At 34.7% G+C, this 22,837-nt stretch overlaps 4 protein-coding genes and 1 pseudogene across 6 annotated transcripts; 2 read left to right on the top strand and 3 right to left on the bottom strand.

The window, feature by feature from the left end:
- Window positions 1–74: 74 nt before the first annotated feature.
- LOC123210275 (PH, RCC1 and FYVE domains-containing protein 1-like) lies at window positions 75–7,242 on the bottom strand. Of its 3 annotated transcripts, XM_044628534.1 has the most exons (9): window positions 6,827–7,242; window positions 5,784–5,870; window positions 4,948–5,037; window positions 4,722–4,808; window positions 4,522–4,620; window positions 1,768–3,849; window positions 1,512–1,658; window positions 572–933; window positions 75–276 (listed from the first exon to the last, which is right to left on the bottom strand). In XM_044628534.1, the coding sequence occupies exons 1-9, from the start codon at window positions 6,872–6,874 to the stop codon at window positions 81–83; spliced, it is 3,198 nt and encodes a 1,065-aa protein (XP_044484469.1). In that variant the 5' UTR covers window positions 6,875–7,242; the 3' UTR covers window positions 75–80. The 3 variants fall into 3 exon arrangements, with proteins under 3 accessions (XP_044484469.1, XP_044484472.1, XP_044484470.1); XM_044628537.1 differs by lacking the exons at window positions 4,722–4,808; window positions 4,948–5,037; window positions 5,784–5,870; window positions 6,827–7,242 and having other exon boundaries at window positions 1,768–3,725; window positions 4,522–4,613; XM_044628535.1 differs by lacking the exons at window positions 4,722–4,808; window positions 4,948–5,037; window positions 5,784–5,870; window positions 6,827–7,242 and having other exon boundaries at window positions 1,768–3,725; window positions 4,502–4,605.
- An 898-nt stretch (window positions 7,243–8,140) lies between these two features.
- On the bottom strand, window positions 8,141–9,809 carry LOC123211646 (annotated as a pseudogene).
- A 234-nt stretch (window positions 9,810–10,043) lies between these two features.
- On the top strand, window positions 10,044–11,978 carry LOC123211112 (legumin B-like). The gene is made up of 4 exons (XM_044629649.1): window positions 10,044–10,406; window positions 10,497–10,735; window positions 10,823–11,287; window positions 11,377–11,978. Exons 1-4 carry the CDS (start codon window positions 10,094–10,096, stop codon window positions 11,815–11,817), a joined length of 1,458 nt encoding a protein of 485 aa, XP_044485584.1. The 5' UTR covers window positions 10,044–10,093; the 3' UTR covers window positions 11,818–11,978.
- A 488-nt stretch (window positions 11,979–12,466) lies between these two features.
- Window positions 12,467–16,791, top strand: LOC123212392 (malate dehydrogenase). The gene is made up of 7 exons (XM_044631509.1): window positions 12,467–12,669; window positions 13,728–13,886; window positions 14,010–14,185; window positions 14,726–15,003; window positions 15,111–15,246; window positions 15,328–15,439; window positions 16,429–16,791. The coding sequence occupies exons 1-7, from the start codon at window positions 12,627–12,629 to the stop codon at window positions 16,521–16,523; spliced, it is 999 nt and encodes a 332-aa protein (XP_044487444.1). The 5' UTR covers window positions 12,467–12,626; the 3' UTR covers window positions 16,524–16,791.
- A 4,026-nt stretch (window positions 16,792–20,817) lies between these two features.
- Window positions 20,818–22,632, bottom strand: LOC123212233 (transcription factor MYB4-like). The gene is made up of 3 exons (XM_044631318.1): window positions 22,453–22,632; window positions 22,219–22,348; window positions 20,818–21,581 (listed from the first exon to the last, which is right to left on the bottom strand). Exons 1-3 carry the CDS (start codon window positions 22,583–22,585, stop codon window positions 20,936–20,938), a joined length of 909 nt encoding a protein of 302 aa, XP_044487253.1. The 5' UTR covers window positions 22,586–22,632; the 3' UTR covers window positions 20,818–20,935.
- Between the last annotated feature and the right edge of the window lie 205 nt (window positions 22,633–22,837).

The raw sequence follows: 22,837 nt of genomic DNA, 5'->3' as shown, positions 1-22,837 counted from the left end.
AAGATCATCTTTTCTCTTCCAGACTTCTTAATCCTACTTACCAACTTTCTACATCAGATAGCAAGAGACTTAACTGTAAACTATGAAGATGGTGATGCATTTTCTGTGTCCTCAGTAGGCGCTGGATTAGAGGGCGCTTCACTGGAGGGTGTTGCATTAGAGGCTGGTGCAGCTGAAGCAGTTGCATTGCTGCTTAATTGATTGTACCTCCTAAGCACCCTCTCTTTGTTTTTACTCCACCACTCTTCCGCTTGATGGGAGTCGAATCTTCGTTTACTGCAGAAAAAGTTAATAGAATGTATTCAATGGAAACAAAAGCACAATTGAATATCAATTTTAGAACTGCTGTGCAATGTAGCCAAGAAATGACAGGGCCAGATATGGTGCTTGTGGGGAAAATTATTGCCTCCAGAAGAGACAGTCTCAAATCTTATTTGATGCATTTCATCAAAAGGAGGTTCAGCAAGATTATATTGCCACAGAAATATATAGCAGGCTTATGTTGATAAACATGCATGTATTTGCAGATGGGTCATTGAATTTCAGTTTGATAAACCATTTACTTGAATACCTGAATCTAACTCGTTTGAAGGCTGCAGAACCATCTCGACGTTGAATAAAAGTTACATAAACACCAGGTTCAAATTGCTCTATACTTTCTCTATCTCCAGGTATTCCAGATGGTCTGGATTGGTGATGCACAGCCTCTCTCCCAGCATAATGGGACACATCTGCACTGCCGTTGTTGTCTGGCATGCTAGAAGTTGCACTTTCTGAGGGATTATGGTGGTCAGAGTTAGCATTGGGTGGCAGGTGAGAAGAGATTTCAGATGTTAGATTTGCTTCTATAAAAGCATCAGCTTGAGCACAGATTGCCTTCAACGATTCATTATCTTTAAGATCAGGAGGCAAGCTTTCCATCATCTCTTTCAACTGGTTAAAAAAGAAATACAGCAAGTTCATGAACATGATCATGCCACATCATAACTCACTAACGGGAAAACTACCAAATGTAAATACCTCAGTTAAGTTTTACATCATGTAGCACAAGTCTTAAGGTATTAACACCCTACTTTATTATTTAAAATCTATGACAACAACATCTAGCTAATGAGTGAATACATTTTGAATAGTTAAACTTCTAATTTACCAAACATAATTAGGGTTGGATTCGATCTAAGCTATCCGAGCTTGGATTGAACGAATTGAGTTTGAGTTAAGAATTGAGTTTGTTTTTATGTAATGAGTCGAGTTCAAGTTCATTTGAATATTTGAGTTCGAGCTAACTTGAATCAAATCAAAAAAAAAATTGTTTTCTAGTTAAGTTCAAACTTTAATTTGTCGAACTCAAATTGGCTTTTTTAGATTTGAGCCGATCTAGAACTAGGCCTTGTTTGAGCTTGACCCAGATCGAATCAAATCTTATGCATAACTAATTACCTTGTAATTGATATTGACTAAGTCTAATCTTAAACTTTGGCAATTTTTTTTTATTAGTGAAGATTTTCTACCTGATTTGAGAGGGAATTGACAAATTCCTTGGCAGATCTAGACTTAAAAGTTTCCCCTGCAGCAAATTTAGTAGCATCTTGAGCATTTTTTTGCAACTTCTTTATCTCCATGTCTTGAGTTTCACACTTATGCTTTAAACTTTTAATCTGAAGTCAGTGAGAAAAAATAAAAAGAGAATTAGGCATTATTGATAGGACAGGTAAAGAGGTAAAGCAATTGGAGGATGCTGAAAAAGCAAGAGCACAAAATTATTACTTGGCTTTGCAGTCTTGATACGTCTTGGGTTAAGACCTCATTTGATTTCTTGAGTCTTTCAATAAGAGTCCTAGAAAATCCTGAGCGAGGAGAGCTTGGTCTTCTTGAGTATGGTGAAGTAGATCTTGATTGAACCCCAGACTGCTGCATAGTTGCCTGTTGTGGAGGTGTTGCTGGTGTTGGCGGTATCATCATGGGCCACCAACCATTATTTAATCCACTCAATGTACTGGGAAATGCGACATCCTTCAGTTGTGTAAGTGATGGAACTTGGGAGGCTCTAACTATTGAAGAATCAGTTCTGGCTCCAGGCTTTCCTGACTTGATCTCAAGGTATTTGACTGCTTCTGTAGAGGCAGAAAACAGAGCCCTTGAAGACCTTATTACCTCTCCCCTCTCTATTCTTTCTCGGCCATCTATTGAACATACTGGAGCAGTGAGTTTCCTGTTAATATTAGATGTACTACCTGACTCGGCAACTTTAAGTTTTGCATAACAAGCATCACACACACGATGTGGTTTTCCCGGAGTTGCAGCTAATGCTGCTCTCAGTGCTTTTTTTGAACTACAAGCATGACAATGCACCAGCCCACAATTATAACAATTGTGCCTCTTTCTAGTAAAACCAAATGCTTGCCGGCAACCAGAGCAAACTGATTGGTCAACCCCTGAGACCCACTTATGTACACATATACAAGAAGTGAAATTTGAGCCACAAGATATGTGCTTCACATGTCTATCTTTCAGTGCTTCGACTACTGTTGGAGTATTTCGATCATCTGTGTCCCCATGTCCCAATCTTCCATTTGCACCTCTTCCCCAAGTCAATAGTTCGCTTCTTGATGTCAGAACAGCAACATGATGTGCCCCACAAGAGATTTCTTCAACAAATTCACCAACCAATTTATCTTGCACCAGGCAAGGTAGTTTTCCATCAGAATTTGGATTTCCTAGCTGACCATATTCAGTGCCACCCATGCTAAAGACATGTCCTGACGTAGTGAGGGCAATGGTCATAGTACGTCCGCATGCTAGCTGGTGGAAGTTATAGTCAATAAGGGATGAAACACATGTGGGAAGCAGATATGACTCCTTGCTTCCATGCCCCAATCGGTATTTGTCACCATCACCCCATGTGAATAATTTTCTTGATGACATATTTGCACCTGTATGCCCTATAACCTCTACAATAGCTGCAGTGTGCCATACTCCACAAGCAACTTTAACTGTTTTTAATCCACTCAATGATTGAACTTCTTTTGGATACGTGACACTTTCTCGGTTTCCATGTCCTAAAACACCAAATGATCCATCGCCAAATGTAAACAATTTCCCATTACTAGTGGCCAAGGCTGTATGCCATGTTCCACATGCAACAGATAAAATTTGTAGTCCTTCGAAAGGTCCACAAACTCTTTTTGGTATCCAGTGGCTAACATCAGTTCCATGACCAAGAAGTCCAACATTATGAGAACCATCACCCCAAGTGAATAAATCACCAGATGTAGTTACAGCACATGAATGATGCTCACCACATGCAACAAAATCCACATTATTAACTGCCAGGAAGTCCACAAGCCGGGGACGACTGAAGTCCCTTTCAATTCCATGACCCAGTCTCCCACCAGATTCCTCTCCCCAAGTGAAAACCTCACCTTGCCTTGTTACAAGAGCAACATGTCGCACACCACAAGAAATTTGCTGAACATCAAGAACTACATTTGATTCTAAGGGCTTAGGAATCAACACATCAATATTCATAGATGTCAAGCTAAGATAACTATCAGAAGAAGCCCCATCAAACCACACCTCTCCCCATATATACACATCCCCTAGTGAGTCTATGTCATCTGGACCAGATCCTGTACTTGAGTAGCTGGGTGTGCTTGAAACACTAATTCGGAAACCATCTCCACCACTTGTTCTTAGTTGCATATTTGGATGTTCTGAAGCCACATCTGTGCTTGTGAAATTCGAAAAAGAATGACGAGAATCAACGGACGAACTATCGCAAATACTATTATTTAACTTTAGAGATGGAGCAAATGATCTTCCATATTGAATGATATCACCATTAGGTATCTGAATTAGAAACATAACTACTTGTTAAGTAAAATGTTTTAAAACTAAATATCAACACAAGGACATCTTCAAATAATATTAAGACAAGAAATATTGCTCATATTCCACAATTTTATAATTATCATAAGACTCAATCTAACGTCAAGCAAAATCTTTCATCGCTACTAATTATGGACAGAATGTACAACACAACTTGTTTGGTTGAAGGTCGGTTGTAAACATACGTTAAAGGAAACTTTATCTTTTACCAAATATAAATACTTTTCCGGTTAACCAATTTAACAACAAAACTAGACAATAGATCAATAGTGCGAGTTTCATGGTATAACTCCTAGACAAATCATATTGGCAATTAAAGTTATCTAGCTAAAGTTCTTTCTATGATTTAAAATTTCAGGATTGCTGATTGTTTAAATCAAAACTTTTCTACCCATCATTTTTTATAAACAACAGTTTAGAAGTTGGCATAACTTTTGGCCAATTATGAAATTAATGCCGGGGATCAATTTCACAATTTCTTGATGTAGAACCAACAAAAGAAACCTAATGCCAACCGCATGCAATGTATCTCTATAATTCAAGAGCAGGAAAATAGAGCATTACATCAAACCAAAAATGGAACTTTCCAACTTCACACGAATAAAAATAACACCTGTTGAAATGAAAACTCACTCCGAGAAGGTCACTCCTGGTACGCCTATTCGAATTTCTTCCAATTAATGCCTTCAGGCCTGCAAACCACACCTCTGTCTCAGCTTTGTCCTTGCAAATCTGTGGATAGGAACAATCAAGAGATCATATTTGGATTTCAACTTATTATCAAGTTGAAGACAAAATGACAACTAAAAGTAATATTGTCTAGTAGCACTCACCAGATCAAGAGATCTTTCACCTTTACAATATAAAAGTGAAAATGACAAGTAATCTTTTTCAGGGCGCAAAAATCTTTTGAAAACAGCCTGTAAAAATAAAACAATGCATGGCATATTTCATGCTACAATGTAAGTAACAAAAATATTGGAATTTAGTACCAAAAAGAAGGTAAACTTAACTAGAATATAAATCTTCAATTAGCTTAAAGAAAAATGATTAACTCACGGTTCTCTGTCCTGGTATTATCTTTAACACTGTAGATAATTTCAGAGTCTTTTCTGCTCCATGTGATAACCAGATAAGAGTTGTTTCATCCTGTTATAACTACTAAAATTGAAATCATTTGCATACTTGGGGGAATACACACATCATCATAATTTGCTGACAAATGGTGAAGATAGATGAAGAGCCAACTTTGCTTGAGCAGAACTGAATGTGTTTGCTTGAAACCATTGTAACATTACATTATAGTTACTGCATGCGCATAAACATATACCTACAAGCCCGATTATGTCTATAATCAAGTAATGCAACAATGGAGCCAAATTGCATTAAAGATGCAATGTAATGCAAGGGTCCAAACTTTTCAAAAATTAGGAGGTTAATCCTGGATGGTTACATGATAGAAAATAACATTAAAAATATCCTGATAGCATCCATAAAACAATTATATTTGTCATCAAGCTTTTCTAGATGGCTAAGTGCAAGGAATTAAGGATGCTTCTGAATATAGTTGTTTCAAGGGAGTTGCATCATAATAAATTTAAAAAATGTCATGATACTAATAGCTCCATGACCACAATTATTTGCATTAAGCACATGTCAATACACATCTATGCCTCAATAACAAAAATGCTATAGAACACTTTATTAAGGATTCTATTTACATATCTAAGTAATTAACAAAAATAGATGGTTTAAGAATCTCTTCCCTTGCAGAACACTTTATTCAGGAGAAATTTTGCGAAATTTTTTGTAGAAACATGGTGATCCTCGAAGTGGCTGAAACATAAAATATGTAATAAAATTGATTCTCTCACTTTGATGAAAAAACAACTCACCGGAGAAAGTCTGAATGCACGAAATTTAGGTTTCCCTGTCCTGCTGTACTTGAGTAACTGTGTACCTTTTTTCAAAGCAATGAGAGCCTTCAAAACCATGGAGAAAAACATCAGAAACTATATACAAGTACTAATAAATCATTATATTAGGTAAACATGCGAATACACAAACTTCTTAAAGATACAATTTCAGTCTCAAAAACCCTGAAGACAGAAATATTTCTCCACCATCCATTATAACTTTACGCAAAGGTTTTCTGTCATTAGCCTCTGTTCTGTTTTATTTTTCTTTTTTGTGGCTTTACAGTTAAGACTCTTCCTCATTCACACCCAAGGCATCTCAAATTTTAAGCATGGTTGTTAGCAAGACACTTTCTCTGCTGGACTATGTGATTTGAAAAAAAAGAGAGAAACAACAGTCTATTGGTTAACCAACTTTTTTTTTTTCCCTTTCCGTTATCTTTCCACAAGGAAAAAAAAAAAATGAAATGAAGCGGGAAATTTGTATTATTCTTTGTTTATAAAAGAAATATAAAAGAGGAAATGACCCCATATGACTTCACTCTCTTAATTTTTTGTCTTTGCAACTCAAATCATGGAAAAAAATGACACTTCAAGACTCCCCCGTATAGTGCCAACAGATTTATCCTCAATTAACAAAGTTGATACAAGAACCCATTAACTTGGCCCATAAAACCCTTATCTCTCAAATCTTTTTGTTCTTATATTTTGACAATGTGGGTGAAAGCCATGGAAAAACTGAAACTTCAAGATTCCCTTGTATAGTGCCAATAGATTCATCCTCAATTAACAAAGCTGATCCAAATACCCATTACCTTGGCTCAAAAAACCCATCTCTCAAATCTTTTGTTCTTATATATTGACAATGTGGGCAATCCACAACCGATTTCAAACCTAACTTATAATAACCTCACAGGTATTTCATCCGACAATCAATTATCCCATCGTACTTTCCGCGAACTGTTCACAATCAACCAGAACCTTCACTAAAATATTAAATAAAATAGGGAAATAAAACTAACTTGCTCAATGTTACGCTCAGAATTTCCAGAACTAACAAGATCTTCCATTCCATGTGAAAAAGTTAAAAGGAAACCACCGAAGAAGAAGAAGTTTAACCAACAACAACTGCATCAGGCGGTGGTGCGGCGGCGGCGATTTCCGTGCCCCTGTCTTCATAGATGCATATATTATTGTCTTCTTCTCATCAAATCAAATCAATATCAAACAACATAAAAAATAGAAATTGATCCGTTGGCTGGCATTAATAACTATTAATCTGAATTATTATTCTGAAGAAAATTGGAGATCGATGCAGATGGAGAAAACTGAATTGAATTGAAAATGACATTTTTGATTTTGAGAGAGAGAGAGAGAGATAAGGCGAATTGAGAGGGTGGTGAAAGGCATTTTTGCCAGACATTGCCGCGCTTCTTTCCTTTGCCCACACCTTTTACACTAACGAATTTAACTTCCTTTCAAAATATTTCTTTATTTTATTTTATGCCACGTGCAATTTTCTAAAATTCCCATTTGTGTCTGAAATGATAAATAATATTTTAAGGTAAAATTTTAAGATGGAATATCTCTATCAAACCGAATTAAACCTAATCCTTAATTGATTTAAGTTTAGATTAAATTTATTACAATAAATTTGAATTGGCCAAATTGGTCAAAACTATTATTGAAAGATCTTTAATAAGATAAATAGTATGATCGTTAAATAAGAATAATATTATGTATATTTGAATAGATTTTATTAATTTATTTATAATAATTAAAGTGATAATACGTGATCAAGTTGAGTTAATCAACTAAAACTTTAAATCAAACTTAATTCGAATTAAACCAAATAACAATTCGAATCAAACTAAATGATAATTCAAATCAAGTTATCTTGGTTTAAGTCAATCCCAAAATTTTAAAGGTGTAAATACAAGATTTGAAATCATTAGGGGTTGATTAACATTTTATTTAAATCTAATTATAAACTTCTAAACTTATTAAACTGATCAATAACATGTATTAGCTTAATTCAAAAACTAAACTCTGAGATATTCCAGTATGAGCTTAGACTTAATTGGATACATTCAAGCATGAGCTTAGACTTGATTACACCCATAATTAACTATGGGCAAGGCTCGATATAACTCAATAGATTAACCTTATTTCATTATTAAAGTCGGCCATGGAATTTACGTGCACTCTCCACTGATCTTGATTCTGGCCCATTCGTACAAGGGGCTTTACATATTTTGCTGTTTCAGTCGCTTAACTCACTGTCTCTGCCTCTCCTTTCTCTACATCTCCCTCTCCCTCTCCCTCTCCCTCACCCTCTAGTTATCTCGCTGTGACCTTGATTCTGGGCCGAAAATTGTAATCTTAGCCCTGTTCTCCTTCAATCTCTGCGCATCTTCTCTGGATATATCAAATAAGTTCTTTATAACATCCAATGGGAACCCTCTAATCACTGAGGCACTTCCAGCCAGCTGACTTATCTGGGCCCGTTCATTGGTCTTGAATGCTACCCGCTCGAATCTCTCGCTGTTGGCTTTCTTCACCACTGCGTAGTTCTGTGGAACCACCACCAGCTGACCCTCACGAATTTCCTAATCGAATACTGAGTCTCCATTCTCTGAGACGATTTGAATCTTGCCACTGCCCCTTGTGATGTAAACCACGCTGTGGGCATTCATGTTCCAGTGAGGTGCCAGGATAGCATTCTGAAAGCAGGCAAGTACGTGAAAGTTAGAAACTCCATTTTCAGAACAATTAAGATAGCATTCTGATATGAACTAAGTTTATTTCTTACTCTGTAAAGTACTCCTCTCTCAGCACTGAGTTGGAGGTAGGTGAGGATGGGAAGGTTCAATTCGTTGATGCTTGTGACGCGTCCACCACGTGGGTTATAGACGTCAGTGCGTGATGGGTCATTGATGTTGTGCTTCAGTGACACTGTGCAGAAGGTTTCCTCTACACCATTTCTACGTCTTCGCTCTCTTTCTTGTTCTTGACTGTGTGGTGTTAAAACCTGGAGGTCCTCCTGAACTCGGATAATGATGCCCCTCTGCTTCTTCTCTTCCTGCAGTCTTCTGGCTAGCCAAGTGTCAATGTTGAAAGCTTGTGCCAGCATCTCCTCGTAGAAGCCGCTCAACATATTGTTGCCTTCCTGTCCCTGCTGGCTTCTTCGGCTCCGGCTTTGGCTCTGACTAGCACCTTGAATTTCTTTTTGAGGGCTTCTACCCAGGACAAATTTCTTCAAACAGATTTATAATTTACAGATTATGAATATATTGGTATATATACAAAGCAAATTGACAGAGTTATAATGGTGGTTTTGTTACCCTAAAGTACTGATCGAGCTGGTTTTCAGAATTGCCAACGTCTGCAAGTGCAACCAAAACAAGCTTGGACTGGCCAAACTAACCTGAATAATTGAACAAGAATCCATTCAGATTAAATCCAAAGAAAAAAATTTTTCAAGTTAATTTCGAGTTTTAACTTATCAATGTCAAGCAAATCTCAAATCGACTCTTTTAGATATAAGATAATCTCGAATTAAATCTTATTTGAATTTTATCCAAATTGAATTCTACCTACATATAATGCATTGATAGTTCTAAAATGTTCATTTGCTCCTACAGGCACAAAATCTATCCATTTCCATTTGATAAAACCACAACATTCCTTATTGCATGAAATATTCTAAGCTCAACACGGCGCGTAGCTCTCTGTATTTTTTATGTGTTAACAAACTAAAAAGTTTATGAACTACATGAGTTTAAGTTAAAGATTGAATTTATTTTTATAAATCAAACCGAATTTGAATTGATTTAAGCATTTTGTAAATCAATAAATGAAATTTTTTTTTGTCTTAATTTGTTAATCTTAAATTAATCTCAAATCGACTTTTTTGAACTCTATTTGAACTAGACCTTATTTAAACTCCATTAGAATTTAATCCAACATGTGTACAAAAGCATTGACAGTTCTAAAACGTCCCATTGCCCCTTGAGGCTCGAAATCTATCTATATTCATTTGATAGAACTTTCGCTGTTGCACGAAATATTGATAGCTCAACACCACCACGTAGCCTTCAAGCATCTTCTATGTGTTCACAAGCTAGTATGTCGCGACGATCTTGCATGCATAAAAACCAAAACACTTCAACAACAACATTCGACTAGATCCTGAGCCGTCTGCAATTATTTTCACCTATAAATACCACCCTCCATACTCATCTTCTTCACAACAATCTCTAGCTTTATTCTATCTACAGCTAGCTACAATGGGTTACTCTTCTTTGCTCTCTTTAAGTCTTGGCCTTCTTCTTCTATTTAATTGCAGTTTTGCTCATATAGAACAGGTCGTAAATTCACAGCAGCAGCAACGCTACCAGACTCAATGTCAAATCCAGAACCTGAATGCTCTTGAGCCCCAGAGAAGGATTGAATCTGAGGCTGGTGTGACGGAGATCTGGGACCAGAATGAGGAACAACTACAATGTGCTAACGTTGCTGTGTTCCGTCACACTATTCAGAGCAGAGGCCTCTTGGTCCCTTCATATAACAACGCTCCTGAGCTTATCTACGTTGTCCAAGGCAAACTCAATATATATAAACTAGTCTTTCTGATATGATCGATCCTAGCTTTTGTAAATAACATTTTTTTGTTTTTAATGGTGGTTCCAGGAAGGGGCATTCATGGAGCTCTATTCCCGGGCTGCCCTGAGACATTCCAAGAAGAGTCAGAGTCACGGAGATGGTCAGGAGAACAACATCAAAAGGTCAGGCATATCCGGGAAGGTGATGTCATTGCATGGCCAGCAGGAGTTGCTCACTGGATTTATAACAATGGCCAGTCCAAGCTTGTTTTGGTTGCACTTGCAGACGTTGGCAATTCTGAAAACCAGCTCGATCGGTACTTTAGGGTAAGAAAACCACATTATATCTCTGTCAGTTTGCTTTGTATGTATACCAACATGTTCATAATCTGTAAATTATAAATCTGTTTGAAGAAATTTGTCCTGGGTGGAAGCCCTCAACAAGAAATTCAAGGTGCTAGTCAGAGCCAGAGCCGGAGAGGAAGAAGCCAGCAGGGACCGAAAGGCAACGGTGTGTTGAGCGGCTTCGCCGAGGAGCTACTGGCACAAGCTTTCAACATTGACACTCGGCTAGCCAAAAGACTGCAGCAGGAAGAGAAGAGGCAGAGGGGCATTATTATCCGAGCTCGAGAGGACCTTCCGGTACTAACACCACAGAGTCAAGAACAAGAACGAGAATACGAAGAAGAAAGAGAGCGAACACGTAGAAATGGAGTAGAAGAAACCTTCTGCACAATGTCACTGAAGCACAACATCAATGACCCATCACGCACTGACATCTATAACCCACGTGGTGGACGCGTCACAAGCATCAACGAGTTGAACCTTCCCATCCTCAGATACCTCCAACTCAGTGCTGAGAGAGGAGTACTTTACAGAGTAAGAAATAAACTTAATTCATATCAGAATGCTATCTTAATTATTCTGAAAATGGAGTTTCTAACTTTCACGTACTTGCCTCCTTTCAGAATGCTATCCTGGCACCTCACTGGAACATGAATGCCCACAGCGTGGTTTACATCACAAGGGGCAGTGCCAAGATTCAAATCGTCTCAGAGAATGGAGACTCAGTATTCGATGAGGAAATTCGTGAGGGTCAGCTGGTGGTGGTTCCACAGAACTACGCAGTGGTGAAGAAAGCCAACAGCGAGAGATTCGAGTGGGTAGCATTCAAGACCAATGAACGGGCCCAGATAAGTCAGCTGGCTGGAAGTGCTTCAGTGATTAGAGGGTTGCCATTGGATGTTATAAAGAACTTATTTGATATCTCCAGAGAAGATGCGCAAAGATTGAAGGAGAACAGGGCTGAGATTACAATTTTCGCCCCAGAATCAAGGTCACAGCGAGAGAGCCAAAGAGAGAGGGAGAGGGAGAGGGAGAGGGAGCGAGAGGAGAGGCAGAGACAGTGAGTTCAGTGAGTTAAGCGTCTGAACCTACAAAATATGTACAGAGGTTAAGAAATAATAAAGCCCCTAGTACGAACGGGCTTCAAGAACTTGATAGAGTGTATGTAAGTTCTATGGCCGACTTCAATAATGAAATATAAGTTTTCTCCGGCAATCAAAACAAATATATCATCTATGATCTTTATCCAGCCTTGCTTCTAGGGCTGGTCGGAGCACCGTTCACACTATTTATAGCATGGCTCATCTGTGGTTAACCTTAAACTCGAATTATAAAATCATATTAAACTTGAATTAGTTTAAGTCTTGACTTGAATTTTTTTATTACAACACTTGACACATGAAAACGTTGATCAACTTGTGATGTTATTAACAAAAATTAATTGTGTTGATATCATTAAACAATATAAATGATAAACAGTAATTCAATGGTAATATTGCAAAGTAATTATTAAAAGAAAATTCAAATATTAATTTTTATTGATAATTTAACTAATTAATAAATGAAAGAAAATTACAAAGACTCATATCCTATAATTTTTTTTTAATTAAACTATGATAACTTAAACATGTATACAAATCTTCACTTTACTCACTCATCAGTCCTCATGCCCAAGGCCCAGACACGCATCTTTAATGGCACATTTGCGTTTATTCTACGCGCACACTCCCACGCGCACTTTAATTTAAGACACCGTGCCCGCCGTGCATCTCTATAAATATCTCCGATTCATCCTCCGCTGTCACTATTCACATCTCTCACTCTCACTTGACTATCTCGAAACTTCGTTGACATTGCTCTGAGATCTAAAACAATGGCCAAGGAGCCAGTTCGCGTTCTTGTTACCGGAGCCGCTGGTATTGTAATCTGTCATTACTCCTTTCGTCTGTTCTATTCTTTACATTTTAGGCGTTTCCTCTCAGATCTAGTAAAGTTTTGAACCATTTTAATGGAACACTGTTTAGATCTATCTTTTATGATGGTCCGAAGCTGTGTAAAACTGTTATATCTAGTACTGTAGAAGATTGAGTGATATCCTTCGTTCGCAAGTGTTTTGATGAGATACTCGTAGTTTGAACTTGTTATTTCGGATCCGGTGGATAATACCATTTAGTTATTATTGATTGTTTCATATTCAATTTTGGTGAAGTATTATGATGATCCGAAACTGTATAAAACTGTTATATCTAGTACTGTAGAAGATTGATTGATTGGACAAATGATCATACACTTGAATCGCAATTGTTTTGACAAGATATTTATGGCTTGAAGTGCTATCGTTGTAATCGGATCCAGTGGATAATACTATTTGGTTATTGTTGATTGGTTTCATATTCAGCTGGGGTGAAGTATTATGATGATCCGTAACGGTATAAAACTATTTTATCTGGTACTGTTGATGATTGAGTGACTTGGATAAATATTATATACTTGAATCGTAATTGTTTTGATGAGATACCATAGTTTGAGGTTGTTATTGTTGTAATCGGATCCAGTGGATCATGCTATTTGGTTATTGTTGTTTGGTTTCATATCCAACTGAGGTGAAGCATTACGACGATTAGAAATTGTATAAAACTGTAATTTCTAGTACTGTTGAAGATTGAGTGACTTGGATGAATGATCACATCCTTTGATCGTAATTGTTTTGATGAGATATTTGTAGATTGAAGTTGTTATTGTTGTGATTGACTCCAGTGGATAATACTATTCAGTTATTGTTGATTGGTTTAATATTTAACTGAGGTGAGGTGAAGTTATATGGTGCTAGAATCAACTGTGATTAGAATTAATGGAGGATGTGTTACTGTAATTTGTGATAGGTAGCTTTGTTTAGTTGTAAAAACTCATAAGTTAGCTATGTGGTCTTTATGCTGATAACAAAATATGTTGTTAAAATTTGTTGGATTTATAGGTCAAATTGGATATGCGATAGTTCCCATGATTGCCAGGGGAGTGATGCTTGGAACTGACCAGCCAGTAATTCTTCACATGCTTGATATCCCACCTGCAGCAGAGGCATTGAATGGAGTGAAGATGGAGTTGATTGATGCTGCATTCCCTCTTCTTAAAGGTAATAGTCCTTTCTTCCCTAGCCACTGATGGGGTATTAAGGATGTGTTGTTTTAGTTACATGTTTGAGATTTGTTTGGGATCTGGTGTGTAATTATGAGATCAACTACGTTTTTTGTCTCAGGTGTTGTTGCCACAACTGATGTTGTTGAGGCATGCACTGGAGTCAATATCGCAATCATGGTTGGTGGCTTCCCTAGGAAAGAAGGCATGGAGAGGAAAGATGTGATGTCAAAGAACGTCTCAATCTACAAAGCACAGGCCTCTGCTTTGGAAAAGCATGCTGCTGCAAACTGCAAGGTAATAAAATTGGATAGAAAAGCTTGGATTTTGGACAACCTTGATATCAGAAAAATTCATAGGCATGTTGCATTTTATCCGTAGGAGGAGTTGATTAATTTTTGGTGGTGGATTCATGAAAAATGGTTAAAAATATGTATTCTTGTATTCTTCTATGGTTACAGAAAGCGGGAAAATTGTGATTGTTGTAGAAATTGTGAAAGATAATTTTCAATGCAAATGAAACATTATATAGGTATGTTAAAGAAGGCCTTGGAAACTACATGATACTCCATGAAGAGTTAGTTGGACTACTTAGTTTTGCCTGCTTTTTATCAGGTTCAAATCTATCATCTAGGCCGTGCACACTCTTATCCATTCGGGTGGAAAATTTAAATGCACCAGACAATTCAAACAGTTCTTAAAAAATTACTTGATAAACAATGGGATTTTATACTTATGCGGAGTGGACCTGTGGGCAATCTTCATTGTTAAGTGTATTCCTGAAGCATAGACTGATTAAGCCTTTCCTGGTTGGGTGATGGCCTCTTGTTTGGGCAGGTTTTAGTTGTTGCAAATCCAGCAAACACCAACGCATTGATTTTGAAGGAGTTTGCACCCTCTATCCCGGAGAAGAATATTACTTGCTTGACCAGACTGGATCATAACAGGGCATTGGGTCAAATCTCTGAGAGACTGAATGTTCAGGTATCTGATGTCAAGAATGTGATCATCTGGGGGAACCATTCATCAACTCAGTACCCTGATGTTAACCATGCAACTGTCAAGACTCCATCTGGCGAAAAGCCTGTCCGTGGGCTTGTCAAAGACGATACATGGTATACAAGTCAAGTAGTAATTTATTTTTTCTTTAATTTAAATGATCAGTGGAGTTATTAAGTTTGAGTTTGTTGGACATTATCATACTTTTATTCTTTGATTAAAGGTTGAATGGAGAATTCATCACCACTGTCCAGCAACGTGGTGCTGCAATCATCAAAGCCAGAAAGCTCTCAAGTGCCCTGTCTGCTGCCAGCTCTGCTTGTGACCACATTCGCGATTGGGTCCTTGGAACACCCAAGGTTTGCAAGTCTTTCTCTTTATATAATATATATAAAATTGGTTTCTCTTTTTTTCTTAAATTCATTTTTCTGTAATTGTAGGGCACTTGGGTCTCCATGGGGGTTTACTCTGATGGTTTATACAATGTACCAGCTGGACTCATTTACTCCTTCCCAGTAACCTGTCAGAATGGAGAATGGACAGTTGTTCAAGGTACTGACATGATAAATATTCGTCAAGCTCAGTTAATTGAATGTTATTAGTAAACATGTTCATATCTAATTTTAGGAATGTGTAGTTGGAAATTTGATTTGTTTCAGATTTTTTCAGCAGCTTGTAGAAGTTCTCTTTCTACCATCTACTATGGTAGTTGAATCACATATTTTATTATGTATTGATATCCTAATTTTATGTAATGCATATCTAATTGCAGGATACATCTTTTTTAAACATAATAATAATAATAATTTCATATTGTCATTTCAGCTATAGTTATTAATATTCAACGATAATATACAAGTAAAAAACGATGAATATCTTAAGGTATATTGAAAATTATACGATACAGTAGGTGTATTGTATGATATAATATATATTATCAATACGATCAATACACTTTCTAGAGAAGTGATAATGTGGTAGGGGTTTATCTGAAAATTTTTTTAAATTTTAAAAGGTATTTGTGATATTTTTGAAGATAATGATGTGACAATTAAATTTTTTTAATTGTTTAATTATTATTAGTTTGTGATATTTTTCAAAAAGATGATATGACAATTAGATTTTTTTTACTATTTTATTAATATTATTTTTAAAAAGATGTATCATATGATACAATATCACATCATTTTAGAATATATATCACAAATACCCTGAAAGTTTTGGAATTTTTGAAATAAATGTTTATCACATCATCATTTCTCTAAAAATTATATCGATCCATATCGGTAAAATTATTGATATGTATTGTGTCGAATAATACTTACAGTATATGACACCAATTTTTTATATATTCTAAGATACATATTGTTTTTTCACTTTTATCCTATCGTCTTATGCAATGCATATGATGTATGCCACAATACTATTAAGTAATAACTATGGTATCTACTGGAAATCAATCAGATATTTTTTTCCCCCCGAGTCTTGATGCCATGCATAAAGTGTTTTATTCTAATATTATGTTGTTATGCTTCAACCAGGACTTAAAATTGATGAGTTCTCAAGGAAGAAGTTAGACGATACAGCAGCAGAGCTGTCTGAGGAGAAGGCTTTAGCATACTCATGTCTCTCATAAATGCCAGTTTCCCTGTAATGGTCTGTTACTGGTAAGAGTTCCCTCTCCCTTTGTATCTGCGTAGAAGTAGCTACAAATTTTAATGAAGATACAATTGATAAGATGAGTAGCAACTGGTAATGTTAGAGAAGCTGTATCTTTGTATCTCCACATCGTGTGCCATTAAATATAGGGATTTTGAATTTTCAGCCCTTGTCCTGGATTTGAGATTCTGACTTCTTAGATGTATTATCAGGCCATTGTGATTTATTCATGTGAATTGTTATCATCCCCGGATTCCTTGGTGCTTCTTTTTCTTCTTAAATGATTATAATGTGGACAACAAACTACATAACACATGGAACTTAAGGTTGAATTTGGATTGAGTTAAGTCCAAATGTAGGTTTGCTTGAGTTCAATTTGAATTTATTATAGTTGGTTCAAATTTGAGTTTGTTTGAGTTAGTTGAAAATGTATTTGGAGGGTTGTCAAATAGAAGAATAATATTATTAATGGGATAATACTTTTTTCGTCGAAGGATTGGAGAGTTGAATTTAAATTGAGTTGTTGGGTTGAAGTTTTATTTTGAATTCAGTTCGAATTGTGTTAAACACTGTGTCAAAATGAATTGGTTTGGTTTAAATCTTAGAACATTAGAAGTCTATCACATGCAACAGTCACACTCCAAATTTTCCTTGCATACATCTGCAGACTTGATCAAGTTGTTCGACCTCCGAATTAAAATCACTCATGTAGTTAGTTGGGCTAAGCTAGAGGTAGAATTGACAATTTGTGTCAGCGAATCGTATTTATATTATGTCAGTTCGGGTTTTTTGTCAGAAATCTTTTACTAATTAAAATCGTGTTAAAATTTTTTAATTCTAATACAATCTTTTAATATTTGAATTGACTTGATCGGATATGATCTGATTTGAAATTATTTATTGTTTTTACTCTTCAAAGTATTTTTATCGTTTTAATTTTTTTCCTTTAATTATCCAAAACTATTATTAATATAACACATCATAAAGAAATTAATTATAATAGGTATGAAATTTTCTATTTGAATTTTTTTTGTCAGACTGAGTGATTTTATTTTTATAAGTAAATTTAATTTTTATTCTAATAATACATTTTATCTTATTATTTCATATTAGGAATAGTTTTTATTGGACAATTTTCGTGTTCTCTTGTATCATCATATTGAGTATACAGATTAATTTTAGATTAATTTTTGTGTAATTATTGATATTTACGGATTAAAAACAGATTAATTTATTTGTAAAAATTGATATTTACAAATCGTAACAAAATAATAAATATAATTACACAGAGTGCATATGGGTACGAAAGAGTGTGGGTGTAAAAGATGCGAGTATATATAAAAGGGGTATGAAGAATATATAATATAATATATATTTATACATTTGCACGCACCTTTTTGCATCCTTTCACACCTTTTCATATCATTTCACATCTGTATGCAAATGAAATGATAAATATAACTACATAGATTGTGTGTAGGTACAAAAAAGGTATACACGAGTGCAAGCGTGCGTGTGTGTATCAGAAATTAATCTATTTTCGATATGTAAATATCAAACAATTACACAAAAATAGATTAATCTGTATACTCAATATGATGATACCGAAGAAAAAGAAGATTGTCTAGTAAAAATTATTTTGAATATGAAGTAATAAGACAAAAGGTATTATTAGAATAAAAATTAAATTTGTTTAAAAAAGTAAAATCACTCAGAGTTTAGGCATAAAATTTTGTGTTTATGTTAATTAATTTCTCCACATGATATAACATTTTATCTTATTAATAAATGGTCTAAAAATTTATATATGAAACTTTTAAAATACGTTAATAATCTGACTAATTAAATTAAATTTTTACAATTTAATAATAAAATAAAATATTTAAAAATAAATAAATAAATAATATGAGTAATTATAATTAAAAAAAATATAACGATATATAATATGCAAAGATTTCAAATTTTTACTATAAAAATATAACATATAATTATAATATAAGACCTTTAAAAAATATGTTTATAATTGAGTAACAAAATTAAATTTTTATTATTTAATAATAAAATAAAATATTTAAATAAAAATAAATAATAATATGAGTTATTATAATTATATATAATTTATTAAAATAATATTTTTTTTAAAATATTCGTATTAATGTAGGTTGTGTTAAGTTATTTTCGTATAAATTTTAATATTATCTTATTTAATTTTGAATTATGTCAAAAATCTCAATTTTAATATGATAACGATAAACCAAGTGGTAATCGAATCGTTTATGGATAAATCAATTATCTCATCATCGCAAGTGTCATTTTCATACACATAAATCTGTTTAGTCAAAACTCTAATTTAGTGCATCCTAAAACGTCTCCTCCCACTACTTCTCTAGTTTGCGTATCAATTCATCCATCCTTTTAATTGCAGCTTAATTTCATAATTGGAGGTTGTTGATATAGTCTAGTGGGAGGTATTAAAGTTACGAGATATTGTCCGATTTGATTGTTATTAGTTTCGTTGTTTTGTCTTTAAAACACATTTTAGAGCGTAAGATAATGTGTTTATATTGATTCAAAACTCTTGATTATTGTTTGATATAAGAGCTTTTGCATCAACAAAATCTCTTTGAAAAAGGGAGAAAAAGAAAGAATGGGTTTATATAAATCCAAAACTTTCGATTTCAAGATTTTTGACATCAATATAGTCTATAATTGAGAGGTGTAGGGAGAACGTTTGATATCATCTCCACAAAGAGAAATAATAACAGATCACTTAAAACCGTAAAATATCATTGATTTTAAACTTTGTTGATTTTATAATCTTAAAAATACGTTTTGTAAGAGAAAAATGATAGATTTATATTGATCTAAAATCCTTTACACTTGTTTAATATAAGATTTTTGGCATGACAGTAGGCCATCCATGGATAGATGAAAAAAGGGGTCAGATATATAGACATGCTATGCTATTTCCTCCCCCAATTCAAGTCAATGCCATTTAAAACAAAAGCTTGGAACTTTACTAGAAGGAAATTAAAGATGTGATGGAAAGGGACCGTAATGCATTCATATTCCTTGTTACTTTCACCTTTTATAATTTGTTAGATGGCGATATTCATGGAATGACGACTTGTACAAGAAAAATTACTGGAATTGTAGATTTAACGGACAAGCCATTAAGCTTAAGTGAAATATTATGTTATGCATATCTACTTAAGTAATGTTATGTATATAAATAATACGTATAATTTTATACACAAATAATAATATAACATCATATAATTAAATAATTTTTAATTCAAAATAAAACAATATTTAATCATATGGAAACATTTTATTATTTGTGTATAAAACTAGACACATAGTTTTATTATATCCAATTTTAAGGCATTTAATTAAATATTTAAATAATGTATTATCATATAATTAAGTGCTATTTTATTATTAATTTAAATTTTTAAATTTTTCTATTGAAAATACTAAATTTTACTGTTTATTATTAAAGGTACCAAAAACTCTTCCTTCTAAAACAAAATAAACAATCATAATTGTATTTATTCAAGATGTTTAGTCGAATATATCAAAAGTTTGGTTTTTTTCTATAAAAAGAAGAGAAAGTTTGATTTTTTCAAAGAAAAATTTGGGAGTTTAGTTTTTTTAATAGAAAAAAATGTTCGACTTTTTTAATCGAGAAAAAGTTAATAATTCAATATCTACAAGTGTTATTAACCCTAAAATATATAGTTGTGGTGGATATGAATCGAACTGAACTTAAAAACCTTTTGGCTCGAGTTCGATTCGAATGCAAAGTGGGGCAGCTCAAGTTCATCAAGCTAAAGTTTATAGTAACTCAAGTTTGGTTTTGGTCCTTAAGTTCAAAATTCAATGTTTAGTTCGAATGCATAATTTATTAATAAAATGATATTGTTTTAACTAATAATGATTGAAACAACATCATTTTGACAATTATTTGATTTGACTCATATTAACTCATAAGTCAAACTCAAATTGAATCAAGTTATCACTGACTTGTGAGATAAACTAAGTCAAACTCCTTGTAGTTTGAGTTTATCTCTGTTTAAAAAACAAACCAACTTTTTTTATTTCAATTCAATTTAAATTTAACTTCAACAAATTAAAACTAAACTAAATCAAGTTGAGCGGATTTTCAAAAATAAGTTAGTTTGATTTAAGTCTAACCTTAATAAATATTTAACTTTACTTATTTACACAATTGGAAACATCGTATTTAATTGGGTTCAATATAATAAGTCTACATTCAAATGGGGTCTTGGTACCATGTTAGCATATTGCTAGAATTTAAAATTAAACAAATGAACATATCAATTTCATTACAAAATTTCTGCCCTGAAACTGATCCCTGATTTGCAATTACAATAACAATGGTGTTAACGTGGATTCATCACTGGTCTTCAGAAACACATTGTACCAGAAGTCCATGCAATCATCGACCATTTTGGAACCGCCATTGAAACCCGGTTCCAGGATTGGAAATACAGACTGAACTTGTCTTTCTTTGGAGATCTTTACCGACTCATCACGGGTCTTCAGAAACATATTGTACCAGAAGTCCATGCAATCATCGACCATTTTGGAACCGCCATTGAAACCCGGTTCCAGGATTGGAAATACAGACTGAACTTGTCTTTCGTTGGAGATCTTTACCGACTCTGATGGCAATGCTTCTGACCAGAAACTTTCATCAATTACAGGAAAGTTTTCCAGGGACTCGTTTTGTTCTTCCTTCACGGTGACGTACTCGATGTTTGTTTCTCCGGTTGTGACTGACGAGAATTCACTCGAAGATGGCTCAGGAGACGGCGGTGGAACGATTCCTGAGGTTTCAGATTCCCTTGAGATGTTGGTTTCAGGTTTTGCTTTGGTTTTTCGTTGTGGTTTGGTTTCCGAATTTGGCTTCTCCTGGTTTTGTTTAAATCTTTTCTGCAGGTGGGTGTGCCAGACATTTTTTATCTCGTTGTCCGTTCTCCCTGGTAATCTTGCAGCGATTGTTGACCACCTGAAAATAAAAAAAAAAGCAAATTTTCTGATCAGAAACAACTAATGTCAAAAATTTCATATCGAAGATGGATCAAGGAGATTGCTATGCAACATCAATAATGACTTTGTTGGTGAAGATGTGAGGTGTTCTCTCACAAACCCTTGACTAGAGGCAATGATGATGTCAAATACCCAATATTGGAGAAGAATCAAGGATTTTGAGTCAATATGAATCCAACATCAATAGTATAGTATCATCTATAAGGAGAATGTTAAGTGCCATCTCACAACCCACAATTAATAGGAGCCGAGAGCCTTAGATTGATATATATCCAATATCAATAGTGACACCATCTATGGGGATAATATCAGATGCTCTATCACAACCTTTAATGGCAACAGGACCTGAGGGCATTGGGTTAAAATCAATCCAACCCATTGTCTCTCTTTCCATAAGGGTAAAATCAACCATTCTGATTAATATAATATAAACTCATTGTTTTTCCCTCCATCATGAGACACCTTTTAAGAGGAGAACCTTAAGACCTTTTTTTTATCGGCAAAACCTTAACACTAATAAAGTCTAAAGCCAACAATATCTCACGGCTATAAATAACCTATTACTTATAGATCGAGACAACAAGAACAATAATTACCTGTTGCCTAACACTTCATGCATCTGAATGATAGTTTCTTCTTCTTCAAGGCTGAAGTTCCCTCTCTTAATATCCGGGCGTAAATAGTTCATCCACCTGAGTCTGCAACTCTTTCCACATCTCAACAGACCTGTACACAACAACAACAACAACAACCCATCAACATAAATCAGATTCCTTCGTCTAAATTCATCTTTATCGATCTTTTTCCTCTATGAATGGCTACTTCCTTACCGGCTTGCTTTGGCAAGGCTCGCCAATTTGCGTGGCCATGTTTCTGGATATGGGAGATTAAGATTTGGTCTTCATCAGGGGTCCATTGCCCCTTCTTCAACCTCGTTTTATCACAGCAAGGAGCTCTCCCCATCTGATCTCACCCTTTCAGTCTTTCTTACCAAGTAAAAACAAGTCCGAGCTGAGCTGAGCTTCAGATTTTGAGGGCTCAATAAGGGCTATTTATCCTGAAGATATTCCACAAAGCAGCTCTCAAAGTCAACACAACTGAGTCATCTCGGCATTATTCAAACATCAACTACACAAGCCGTTTCCTGGAAATTGGATGAATATTTTATGAATAAAAAAGTAGTATGTTCTGAGTCAATTGATTTCACCATTTGTC

The sequence above is a fragment of the Mangifera indica genome, chromosome 3 (genome assembly GCF_011075055.1).
Source record: "Mangifera indica cultivar Alphonso chromosome 3, CATAS_Mindica_2.1, whole genome shotgun sequence".
Classification (NCBI taxonomy): Eukaryota; Viridiplantae; Streptophyta; class Magnoliopsida; order Sapindales; family Anacardiaceae; genus Mangifera; species Mangifera indica.
Note: the sequence above shows the minus strand (reverse complement) of the source record. Positions and strands in the feature narration are given on the sequence as shown.